At 55.6% G+C, this 12,991-nt stretch overlaps 1 protein-coding gene across 1 annotated transcript; it reads left to right on the top strand.

Annotated features, from left to right (window-relative positions):
- Positions 1 to 6,041: 6,041 nt before the first annotated feature.
- On the top strand, positions 6,042 to 12,778 carry SLC2A10 (solute carrier family 2 member 10). Its single transcript, XM_042930782.1, is given in 6 exon segments — positions 6,042 to 7,445; positions 7,901 to 7,930; positions 7,933 to 8,022; positions 10,230 to 10,365; positions 12,610 to 12,626; positions 12,629 to 12,778. Coding segments are annotated over 6 exon segments (1,707 nt in total). The 5' UTR covers positions 6,042 to 6,070; the 3' UTR covers positions 12,688 to 12,778.
- The last annotated feature ends 213 nt before the right edge of the window (positions 12,779 to 12,991 follow it).

The raw sequence follows: 12,991 nt of genomic DNA, 5'->3' as shown, positions 1-12,991 counted from the left end.
GGTGGGAGGGAGGTCAGAGTTAGGCAAGGGGCTAGACTGTGTAGGCCTTTGTAGGCCATGGTGAGCGGTTTGAATTCTATTCCGAATGACAGGGGAAGCTGGAGAAGGCTTTTAAGCTGGGTGGAACATGACCCTAATTGTGTTTTAAAAACTCAACTCTGGATCATTCTGTGGAGAATCGTAATAGCTAACAGTGACTGTAAGCTAGACAGGCATCCAACACAGATATGACAAATATCCACATTTGTAGACAGGGAAGCTCAGAGAGGTTAAGGGAGCTGCCCAAGGTCACACAGCTGTGGAGTAAAAAAGCTGGGATGGAACCCAGCACTCTGGCTCCGGTCTGCATTCCTAACCACCGTACCACCCAGCGTCTCATGCAGAGTCATGGCACAACTGGTCACCAATTCCAGCTCTGACTCCAGAGTCCATGCTCTTAATCCTCAAGGCACACTGCCCCAGCGCCCGAGGGAATCCTGGGCCCAGAGGGGTCCTCCCAAGAACACTCAGCTTGACCCTGGTCCCTTGCACCTGCCCCTCCTACCCCTTTGCTGCCTCCTAAGTTAATTCAACAGCTGTTGACTGAACATCACCTAAGGACAGAACTGGGGCTGAGTGGGAGTGAAGGAGGGAGGTACAATCGAACTGGCACCAGGCTCTGTCCTCCCCAGAGACCCCATGCTGCTTTCCCGGGCTCCCTTTCTCAGGGATTGGGTCCTGTGTATAGACCTGGGTTCCAGCTCCCGTTCTCCCACTCTGGGTCCGTCATCTTGTCAACCTCCCTGGCCCTCGGCTTCCTCATCTATGGAACGACCCACATACAAGACGCTTATCACAAGGCAGCTGTGAAAATGACGAGCAAATGCACAAAAAGGGCTCGGCCCCCCACCTACCCACGGTGAACGGTCACTTAACGTGAGCTTTCCTTTTTCATCACACCCAGTGTTGGGACTCTGGAGTCAAAGACTGGCCAAGGTGAGCCTCTGCCCTGTCACTGACAAAACTGCCCCCTTGGGCAAATGTCTTCACCTCTCTGTACCTCGGTTGCTGCATCTGTCAAATGGGAATGACAGCAGGGCCCATGTCATAGGTTTGCTGTAGGGATTAAGTCGGCTGATACGGATAGAGCTTCCAGAAGCGGCGGTCTGGCCGGCTGTGGTGAGTGCTCCCTAAGTATGAGCTGTGTTGGGACATTTGGAGGCCAGCCTCCCCGGTAAGGGTATTTGCATATTTCAGTTTTGCTCCGCCTTCTCCCTGGAGCTTCAGGGAAAGCCAGGGCAGATCTCCGGTAGGGGAGGGCCCCAAGGCATTGTGGGCTCCCGGGGACTTGCAGCTGGTGATACGGCTACCCCAAACCCGACCTCTTGCCCCTTCCTCTACTCCCTGATTCTCTCCCTGGGAAGCCCTGTCCTCCACAGGGAGGGGCCTAGGGGATTAAGGGATTTCCTCCAGCGTGAGACAGCTTCACATACAACCTATATGTAGACGGATAGTTCATAGAAAGGGAGAGCAGTTCCCAAACCCAGGCTAGGCTCGAACTTGGGGGCCAGAATCTACTCTACTTGCTGTGGAGTGTGGCCGCTTCCAGGCCCTAGACGTCTCCAAATACCCAAGAGTCCAGATCCTTTCTCTCTGGATTCCCTAAGCCCCCCCAGAGTTCCTTCATTCCATCATCTTGTTTATTTAACAAGTATTTGCTGAATGCCAGGAACTGTCCTCGGCGTCAGGGAGACAGCTAAGGACAAACAAACAATTCCTGTTCTTTTGGGGCCAATATTCTGGTCAGGAAGAACAATAAATATGTAAAATATATTGTTCTTCCAGAAGGGAGAAGTACCATGGAGACAAATAAACGGGGAAGGGCGTTAGAAGTGCTGGATGTGAGGGGCGCCTGGTTAAGCGTCCAACTTAGGCTCAGGTCTTGATCTCGCGGTTCGTGGGTTTGAGCCCCGCGTCGGGCTCTGTGCTGACGGCTCGGAGCCTGGAGACTGCTTTGGATTCTGTGCCTCCCCCTCTCTGTCTGCTCCTCCCCCACTCATGCTCTGTCTCTCTATCTCTCAAAAAATAAATAAACATTAAAAAGAATTTTTTTTAAAGTGCTGGATGTGATGGGGAGGTTGCAGTTTTATGTGGAGGGCCAGGGAAGGCCTCATGAGAAGGTGATGTCTGAGCAAAGACCAGAGGGAAAGAGGGAAGGAATGGGGCAGCGGTGGGGGCGGGGGGGGGCGCTCTCCTGGCAGAGGTGACATCTGGTAAAAGGCCTTGAGTTCAGGAATGAGGTGCAACAGCAAGGAAGCTGGCTGGCATGGAGCCAGGAGAGAGCAGGCAGATCCTGCAGGGCCTTGAAGGCCACCATCAGGACTTGGCATCTTTTCAGAATAGAATAGAGCGGGAGCCTTGAGGGCTGTGAGCAGAAGGAGTGAGGCTTTCACAGGACCCCTCCGGCTGTCCTGGAGCATTCTCTTAGGTTCACATGTATCTGACACAGGCCCCTGGAATGCCACGCAGTGACACCTCCCTAGTCCCCAGCTCAGTCATTGGTTCATTCGGCAGAAATCTTACGGAGCCCCTCTTGGGCGGCAGCACGGGGCTGGGGCTCAGGATGCACAGACTGGAAGTCTCCGTCCTTGCCCTTCCCAGTTTAATAAGGAAGACACATCAGCAACCTTGGGATGGTGTAAGTAAATAAAGGGGAAATGCAGAGTTGGTTGGAAGTGAAAAACGTGGCTTGGAAAGTTGAGGAAGATGTACAGGAATTAGCCAGGGCCTCCCTTGAACTAGCTTAAACCAAAACAAAACAAAATAAAACAAAACGAAAGAAAAAGAAATTTAAAAGGTAGGAAGAAAAGAAAAAAGGTGGGGCGCTTGGGTGGCTCGTCGGTTAAGCGTCCGACTTCACTCAGGTCATGATCTCACGGTTCGTGGGTTCGAGCCCCGCGTCGGGCTCTGTGCTGATGGCTCGGAGCCTGGAGCCTGCTTTGGATTCTGTGTCTCCCTCTCTCTCTGCCCCTCCTCTGCTCACGCTCTGTCTCTGTCTCAAAAATAAATAAAAACATTTAAAAACATTAAAAAAAAAAAGAAAAAAGGTAGTCACTGAAAATCCCATGGCCTCAGGCATGGGAATCCTCCCCCCCAACTCCCCGCCCCCACAAAGGGGGAAGATGGCGCCCAACTGCTCTAAGCAGGTAAACTACAGTGAGCAAATACACTGGTCCAGGTTCAGCCAAGTGGTTTTCATCGCTGCCCAGGGCCTGGGAACCTGCTGGTTGGTCAGATCTGGGTCATGGCCACGGCCCTGGAGTGAGGCAGTGGGGGTGGAGGTGGGGGCGGCCATTTCTGCCCAAACCAGCAGATTGAGAGACAAAGGGCAAAGAAGACCAGAGCCCCAAGAGAGGACGGGGTTGGGGCCGGGGGTGGGGGGGGGGGGTTGCCAAATACCCGACACGTGCAACTCAAGACCCCTCTGGGAGGTGACCGTGAGCTGGGACCCACAAGGATACGTGGACCTGTGGGGAGCACAGGCAGTGCAGGAGGGGCAGGTGGGCGTGAAAATGGATGGTGCGTGCTGGGAACCAGTTGTGCAGGGCTTGTGGGAGGCAGGTGGGGAGGTGCGGACAGAGCCGGGGTGGGAAAGTGACCGAGGCGTTCGGCTGGGGCTTTCAGCTCAGGTAGGGCCTGGAATGACACGCTAAGGACCTGATCGAGCAGGCGATGGGAGCCATGGAAAGCTTTAGGAAGGGAATGTGCTTCCCTCGTCGTTCTAATGGCCTTGACTCCTTGGGGGCCTCTCCTTCGTGGTTTCTTGGGGCACCGTCGTTTCACTATGCTTTGTGACTTGGGTTTCCCTGAGGGCTAATGTATCAGTATTTCCCCTCCCTCTCTGAACCTGCACCCCTGTTCTCCTCACACCCCGCCTCTCCTTGATTGTCCTTCTTGCTTGAGGTCAGTTCAGCAGAGCTCTTAAGTATATGGGTTTGGGAGCCACTTGGATCAGTGTCGGAGGCCTGACGCTGTTGCTTCCCGCCTGTGAGAAGAGTCTGAGCCTTGCCTCCCCGTCTGTAAAGTGGGGACAATTGCACCTGTCCCACCTCGAGGCGGTTATGAAGATGAGTTAACCGAAGGCACTGAAGTCTTTCCTTGGGGGAGATGTTCAATCAATGACACCCGGTAGCATTACTATTCTGTCTCACTATTATCGTTGCTGTTCTGCTGTTCCCACCATGACCCGAATCCGCCCTGATGCATTTTCCAGCGGAACCTGTCGACAGTCACCTTTGCCTCCGAGTCCCTTGGCTGGGTTCCCTTTCAACTCAAGAGGAGCTGAGGAAATGGCAAACAAATTCTGTTTTCACCTGATTGCTTCACATAGCCTGGAAGAACGTTCTCTCCTGCCAGTGAACTCCAGGAACCGAGGGAGATGGGGGCAAAGGGAGGCGAAGACAGGGCAGGACCTGGGTCGCACAATCTTCCTAGGGGGTTTGTTCACGGGTCGTGAGCAGGAAACGCGGGGCCAGCCGGGGAAAGGTAGAGGGTTACCTCCCAGGGGGCAGGGCTGGGAGGGAGAAGGGGGAACAGAAATGGGGGGTGAGCCTTCCACCTATGAAACTCCTTCCCCTGCACAAAAATTGCCTGACAGAGATGGGGAGAGATAGAGGCAAGAGAGAAGAGAGCAAAATCACCATTTGCCAAGGTTTTGTAACGGAGTGGTGAAGGGTGTGGATTGTGGAGCCAGACCCGCCTGCCTGGCTTTGAATCTAGGCTCAGCTACTTTTGACCTGAGATAAGTCACCTCATCTCTTGAGGTTCCTTAATCACATTGACCACATTTTAAGGGCTCAGGAGTCACATGTGCTGGTGACTACCATAGATCACCTCTCTCTGCCCAGCTCAAGCCTTCAAAGACTTGCCTCCTTCCACTAAGAATGAAATTCGTTACCATCTTCACGACTTAAAAAGTTCCACGTGATCAGGCCCCTGCCTACTTCTCCTGTCTCTTTATCTCCTGTCACCGGAGCCACCCTGACCTCTGCTGATAGCACAGCGATTAAGAGCCTGCCCTCTCTGGCTACATCTGCCACCACCTGCTGTGTGACCATGAGAAAGGTTTCTTACCCCCACTGAGCCTTAAAGGATGATGCTAATAATAATATGTTATAGGATTGTGGTAAGAATTCAACGAGTAAGTACACATAAAGTTCTTAAGACACGCTTAGTAAGTGCCATATAAGCACTAGCTATTAATATTCATGGTTGTTGTTCAAACATACCAAAAACTGTCCTGCCTCAGTGCCTTTGTGTTTGCGGTTCCCTCTCTAGAATGTTCTTCTCCCAGATTTCACATGGCTTTCACCCTCACTCAATTCAGATCTCTGCTCAAATCTTCCCTCTTTAGAGAAGCCTTAACCGACTGCCCTATTTAAAACTGAGTTCCTCCATCAGTTTCAACCCACTTTCCCTGCTTTTTTCTGTGACTCCTATCACCACCTGAAGATATATATGGTGTTGTCGTTTTATATATATATATATATATAAAACGACAACACCATTGTACGGCCAGCCCCCAGAGCACAGTCTGGCATGTTGTAGATGCCAGATAAATAAAATTTTGAATGATTGGATGGATGCATGCATGGATGGACGGGTAAGTGTGTGAACGGGTACAGAAGGGGTGGAATACGAAGATGGGGGATGAATGGTTGTGTCTGTGGACAGGTGCATCAGTATATAAGTGATGGTGAATTAAGGGGTAGAGGAAGGGAATGGACGGATGAATATGTGGTAGAGGGAGCAGACGGACGGATGGAGGGATGGATGATGAAGGGATGGATGGATAGATTGATTAATAACTCGACGGGTGAATATAGATGGAGTGGACGGAGGGATGAACGGATTGGTGGGTGGACGGATGGAACAGTAGATGGACAGATAGGAGAATGACGGTAGATGGGGGGAGGGGTGGGCGGGTGAAGGAGGGAGGGGATGGGTGGACGAGGGATGGATGGATGGATGAATGAATGAATGGGTGGGTGGATGGATGGACGGGTAACTGATGGGGTAGCTGGATGGACCGATGGAGGGGTTGACAGATGGAGGGAAAGCTGGACGGACGGATGCTCTGGCAAGGAGCCGTCCTGAACTCTGCTCCTGTCACTTCTGTTTTCCAGGCCGTCCCCAACTGCTCCTGCCCCTGTGTGCCTCTGTGTCTTTGCTGGGTGGCCTGACCTTCGGCTATGAGCTGGCAGTCATATCGGGTACCCTGCTGCCACTGCAGCTGGACTTCGGGCTGTCCTGCTCGGAGCAGGAGTTCCTGGTGGGCAGCCTGCTCCTGGGGGCTCTCCTCGCCTCCCTGGTGGGCGGCGTCCTCATCGACCAGTACGGCAGGAAACGAGCCATCCTTGGGAGCAACTTGGTGCTTTTGGCGGGCAGCCTGAGCCTAGGCCTGGCCGGCTCCCTGGCCTGGCTGGTCCTGGGGCGCTTGGCCGCTGGATTTGCCATCTCTCTCTCCTCCATGGCCTGCTGTATTTATGTGTCAGAGCTGGTGGGGCCGCGGCAGCGGGGCGTGCTGGTGTCCCTCTACGAGGCAGGCGTCACCGCGGGCATCCTGCTCTCCTATGCACTCAACTACGCCCTGGCTGGCGCCCCCTGGGGATGGAGGCATATGTTCAGCTGGGCCGCTGCACCTGCCCTCCTCCAGTCCCTCAGCCTCCTTTATCTCCCTGCTGGCACCGCCGAGACTCCAGCGCCCAAGGACCTCGTTCCTCTCCAGGGAGGTGGGACCTCCAAGCTGGGCCTGGCGAGGCCAAGATCCTCCCTCCTGGACCTCTTCAGGGCGCGGGAGAACATGCGAGGCCGGACCGCCGTGGGCTTGGGGCTGGTGATTTTCCAGCAGCTGACGGGGCAACCCAATGTGCTGTCCTACGCCTCCACCATCTTCCAGGCGGTGGGCTTCCGGGGAGGCTCCTCCGCGGTGCTGGCCTCTGTGGGACTCGGGGCCGTGAAGGTGCTGGCGACCCTGACTGCCATGGGGCTGGTGGACCGAGCGGGCCGCAGGGCCCTGTTACTGGCCGGCTGTGCCCTCATGGCCCTGTCGGTCAGTGGCATAGGCCTTGTCAGCTTTGCCGTGCCCATGGCCTCCGGCCCAAGCTGCCTGGCCGTGCCCAATGCCACCAGGCTGTCAGGCCTCCCTGGGGACTCCGGCCTGCCGAGGGCCACGGCTCCCCCTCCACCGCCGACAACCAGTGAGAACCAAGGGAGGTCGGCCCTGTCGACCTCTGAGACGATCCAGCCTCCTCCCCGAGCTGGGGACCCCACGGCCCCGGCCCTGCCGGACTTAAGCCCCGCCTCCCCGGCACCCCCTTCTGCCCCAGAGCGTGTCCTGCTGCACTGGGCCGCGCTGGTCTGTATGATGGTCTTTGTGAGCGCCTTCTCCTTTGGGTTTGGACCAGGTAGGTGAGGGTTCTCTCGCAGGTGACTCTGCGGCCTTCTACCCCACCCAGCGGGAAAGGTTGGGGACCGCGCCAGTCAGGGTCTCAGAAGGACAGCAGAGGTGGCTTGATCGTGAGGCCAGTGAAGCTTCCACTGGCCGTGCCCCTTGGTGGGCACTCCTTCGGAGGGCGGGGCCTAATTTCCTGTTCCTAGTTGGTTTTTTTTTTTTCTTTTTTCCTTACAAAGGCCCCCAAATTATTTAAGCTTCGAGCCTCAGAAGACCTGAATGTTGCCCCTGGATAGCTCACTCGGGGTTTACTCAGAAGGAGTTCTTACCGCAGTAGGAGGGAGGCAGCGGGCGGAGTGGGTGTCGGGGGCCTGACACTCTGTGGTTGGGGGCTGCCCTCTGGACCGGGGGGTCCCAGGCCCCGGTCCCCACCGCAACCCACCAGTCTGCCCTGCTCTCCTGTCCTAGTGACCTGGCTCGTCCTCAGCGAGATCTACCCGCGGAGATCCGGGGCAGAGCCTTCGCCTTCTGTAACAGCTTCAACTGGGCCAGCAACCTCCTCGTCAGCCTCTCCTTCCTCGACCTCATCGGTGAGTCCTGTGACCTAATTCCGAGGTCCCGTCAAGTGCCAGAAAACCCAGTGCAAACCAGTTTATGAACCAAAGGGAGGATTTTGGTCTTAAGTCACGGAGAGCGGGAGGGTGGCCAGTGCCAGGCACCCCCGACCCACGGGCTGCCACAAAGCTGTCACCAGCTTCCACTCTCTTTCCGCTCTGTCTGCCGTGCGGTGGGCTTCCTTCCCAGGCAGCCCGGCCTCGTGGTGGCCGAGACGGCCACCTGCGGATGTCGTGGCTGGGCACCCCCGTGGAAGGAGAGCGTTTCTTTCCCGGTGTTCTGACCCAAGTCCTGGGTTGCCCATCCCTGCCTGGAGGGCTGTAAGATTCTGATGCCCGTCCTGGGGTGTATACCACCCCCTGGAGTCAGGGTGGGTGGGGGACCGCTTCACCCAACCGCCTGGACAGAGGTTGGAGGGGCGGCTCCGCAAAGGAGGGCTAGTGCGAAGGGGGGAGGAGACAAGGCAACCACGACGAGAGAAGACACGCCCTTTGAAGCTTCTACTCCATTCCAGCCCCATCAGTGAGTAGCCCGGCCTGAATGGCAGTTGGGAGTTGGGGCTGAAGGAGGGAAGAGCTGAAACGTCCAGTCCTGCATCTGGAAGCCATCTGACTGGTGTGGGAAGGGAGGGAACGAGCCCCCGGTGGGGGGATGGGGGAGTCTGGAGACCTGAGTGTGGGGCTCTGGTACCCCCCCAACAAGCCCATTTTCTTCACCGTAGCCCAAAGGCCCTTGCCGTTAAAGCAGGGGAGTTTTTGAAAAGTCCCTACTTGTAGCAAGACAACTATTCTCTAAATCAGACTTGGTGCAGAATGTAAAAGTCTCCAGGCTTGATTGGGTGCCAGTCTACACCCACACTAGTGAGAATGTGTCTGAGACCGGGGCGTATAGGAGTTGTGAGCTTTTTTATTCTAAACCGGCTCAAACAGGCTCATGCACACCTGTCAGCTTCTTCTGTCTTCTATCTAGTTGGGATGACAACTATCTCTTCCTACCTGGCATTCGAACCCAGTCTGAGCCATGGTAGGGTTGGGCGGGGGGGGGGGGGGGGGGTGGGGGGGGTGGGTAGTGTTCTGGGCCGAGAACACCCAGAAAGGACCTCCGAGTTGCTGAGATGCTCCTGGCCCAAGACCACTGGTCACCGGGGCCAAAGTGAGAAGGACTCCTTCACTGTGAGCCCCAAGGCACAGTTCTTAGGGCTCAGTTATTTTCCCATTTTCTGCAGCCAAGCATTTCCTCCTCAAAGGCACAGCCACCCCTGGGGCCTGTGGGAAAGGCTGATAGAAGGATCTGCCCACAGTGTCAGTCTCCCACCCCCAGTCTTAGGGAAGCCAGGCTGCTTCCTATTGCCTCAGCCTTCGAGCATCCCCTTTATGCGGAATAACTGAGAGAGAAAGGGGGAGAAGGAGAGGGAAAGGAAGGAAGGAAGGAAGGAAGGAAGGAAAGAAGGAAGAAGGAAAGAAAGAAGGAAGGGAGGGAGGACAAGAGGATGGGAGGAGAGGGGAGGCAAGGGAGGGAAGGAGAGGGAAGGGGAGGGAAGGAGAGGGGTGGAAGGATGGGCGGAAGGAAGGGAGGGAGGGAGGATGGGGAGGTGGGGGAGGCGAGGGAGGGAGTGATGAGAATTGTATCATACCCTGACCACCCCCATTTCACATATGGGCCAACGCGTCCTTCCCAAGGCCAGCAGGTAGGGAGACAACTGGCCCCGAGCCCTCCTGACTCCCAGGCCAGCTCTCTCCTTGCTGGCTGGCATGGGGATTAAATGGAGGCCAAGCTGGTCAGGGAGGTTGCTCAGAGGTCATGGCCTCTGAGATGAGAATGGTAATGGCTCTGGAACATAATTTGTGTTTCTTCCTCAACAAAGCCCTTCCCTCATCGTCTCCTTTCCCCGGCTTGGGCTGACAGGCTTCAAAGGAGCGAGGGTCACCTCGGGCGTCCCGGCTGCTGGCCCCGAGACCCTGGCCCTCACTCGAGGCTTGGGTGAGGCTGGGGGAGAGGCCAGGGCAGGGGAGCTGTCTGGGAGTCAGACACAGGCCACGCGGTGCAAAACTCGATTCCCTGGATCCTCAATCCATTCACCCAATAACCAGTTTGTGGAATTTCTGAGGATCTGGTCGGGGGTGGGGGTGGGGGTGGGGCTGGGGCTGGGCCCCTGCCCACACTCCCGCCCTCCTGTTCCCAGGCACTATCGGCCTGTCCTGGACCTTCCTGCTCTACGGGCTGACCGCTGTCCTCGGCCTGGGCTTCATCTATGTATTTGTCCCCGAAACCAAAGGCCAGTCGCTGGCAGAGATAGACCAGCTGTTCCAGAGGAGACGGTGAGAGGGGACAGGGCTGGGCCTTGGGAAAGAGTCACATCAGATCCTGAGCAAATCAGTTCAGGATTTAGGCCTCACACTTTCTGTGTGCAAGGGAGCGTTTTTCTCCTCTTCCTGACCCTCTGAGTGCCTGCGTGCGGTCAGTTTTGTCTTGGCCTCATACAGGAGCTGTTTCCCTTGAGTTGTTGAGCTCTACCTACAGCAGAATTTCATGTGACGTTAAGGCCCGGCTCATGGGAATTTTAAAACCATGTCGTTATGGGATCACATGAGCTTAGAATAGTAAAGTCCTAATGTCGCAGCATCTTAGAATCAGAGAAGCGTAGAGGAAAATTTTATAATGGTGGCCTTTTAAAGTCACAGACAGAGAATTGTGGGCTTAATCTACTCAGTTCAGTGGGTGTTTATTAAGTCCCTACTCTGTGCCAGGCAGTGTCTGGGCCTTCGGAAACAGACAGTGAGCCGCTGAGAGTAGGGACTTAAATAAACAAGCAGAAAGGAGGCTGAGAGTAGGGACAGAAAATAAACAAGCCCATCAAGGCATCAGCAAGAGCATTTTGGGGAGTGATATGTAGCTGGAAGAAAAGGAAACAGTGAAATCTGTTGAGAAGGCCTGATTCACAGAGAGGGGGACAGAGGGGCAAGGCGTTGTGGCCAAATTAGAGTAGGTGGTCAGAGAGGGGAGGCCTCCTTGAGGAGGTGCGATTTAAGTTCGGGAGAAGGAGACAGCCATGTAAAGATGAGGGGGAGGAGCATTCCAGGCAAAGACAACAGCAAGTGCAAAGGCCCTGAGGTTGGGAGCGTATCTGGCATATGCAAGGAACGAGGAAACCAGGGTGGCTGGAACAGAGGGAGGGAGGGTGGCAGGAGGGGTAGAAGATCAGACCATCCAAGTTGGTAGGAGCTTGATCATGGCAGGTCTTTAGATCATAGCGAGGAGTTGAGAATCTCAGCCTCATGGGGCCTTGGGCCATTCAAATAAGCAAAGAGAAGAATAGGGGCATCAGAAGGGACCTGTAATCCTACATGCCTTTGGCAAATGTCCCTGGTTACTTCTTGTAGTAAAAGGAGTCCCCAGCACCTGACTGCCTGTTCTATTCCTGGGAGGCCCTAAACGATTTTTAAAAAATAAGTCATTCTAATAGTGAGTTAGAACTCGCCTCCCGCAGCTGCCCGGCCTGCCAAGTCTCACCCAACCTGGTCCCCGAAGGGACGCAGAACTAGTCCAGTGTAACGGCCTCCAACCTGCTCCAACCCGCCCCTGACTGTTCTCTGCAAGGGGAACACCCCCTGTTTTCTGGATGACCCCTCAGCAGCCCAACCCTGTCGGTTAGGAAACGGATCTGGCTGCTCAGAACAGGGCTGGGGAGGCAGCTGTGCTCCGAGAGGTCATCCGGGGTCCCAGGCTCCTTCTCTCTGCTCGTTCCGCCTTCTCTTCCGTATTACCTTTCCCACACAGCCCGGGACGGTGAGCCGCCACAGTCCCGGCAGAGGGGAGGGCCAGAGGGGGACACAGTTGGAAAGATGCACCTGTCACTTCCACCCACATCCTTTGTACAGAACCTGGCGACACCCACCTGCAGGGGAGGCTGAGAAACAGGGGCTTTAGGGGCGCCCGGGGGGCTCAGTCGGTTGAGTGTCCGACTTCGGCTCAGGTCACGATCTCATGGTTGGTGAGTTCCAGCCCCACATCTGTCGGCGCAAAGCCCACTTCGGATCTTCTGTCTCCCTCTCTGCCTCTCCCTGCTCACGCTCTCTTTCTCTCTCAAAAATAAATAAACATTAAAAAAAAAAAAAAGATCACACACACACACACACACACACACACACACGAAACGGGCTTTAATCTGATAGAAGGAGCCACTGGAATCTCTTCCATACGGGCTTTCCTGGGAGAAGATTCCAGCCGCCTCCTCTGGGATGAGGAGCTAAGGAGGCAGACAGGCAGGTGGAAGCCGGCTTTGGGCTAAAGCAGGACGTAATTGCAGCTGAGGGAGGGGAGTGCAGGCTGGTAACTTGGGGTCACATGGCGGAGGCTGGGCCACCAGCCTGTGGGGAAAGGAAGCTGGGTCTGCCATGACCTCAGGAGGAGACAGGTCAAAGTGAGGGGCTTTGACAGGGTCTGGCAGTCCTCACTTTAGTTAGTCCCTAGAGTTCAGATATCAAGCCCTGGCATCAGAGACAGACGGAGACACTCGCTGTCCGCCCCCCCCCCCACCCCCGCCCTGCGACTCTCCTTGACAGGTTCGCCCTGAGCTTTGGCCCCGGCAGAGCTCTGCTGGCATCCCATACACCCGCATCGAGGTCGCTGCCGCCTCCTGAGGAATCCGTCTGCCTGGGAAGGTGCTGGAACCATGGCTTTAACAGACAGTCTCCAACTTCCTGCCTGCCTGGCCCCTGGGGCACAAGTTCTAGGTGGTCCTCTAAGAGTCACCCATGCTTTAGAAGAGGTCTGTTTGGCCCCGGGTGAAAGAGGAGAAAATTTGAGAACCTAGAAGTCTTCGTTTTGAATCTCAGGCTCTGAGGGCCCCTGACGATGTGCCTTCTTGCCTCGTTTTCCCCATTGTCTCTGCACGTCCCTGCAGGACCTATATTGACAACATCTCATGGAGTCTCCTTTGCTCCT

Source organism: Panthera leo, chromosome A3 (genome assembly GCF_018350215.1).
Source record: "Panthera leo isolate Ple1 chromosome A3, P.leo_Ple1_pat1.1, whole genome shotgun sequence".
In the NCBI taxonomy this organism is placed as follows: Eukaryota; Metazoa; Chordata; class Mammalia; order Carnivora; family Felidae; genus Panthera; species Panthera leo.
The sequence above is the reverse complement of the archived record's forward strand: the minus strand, read 5'-3'. Positions and strand labels throughout refer to the sequence as shown.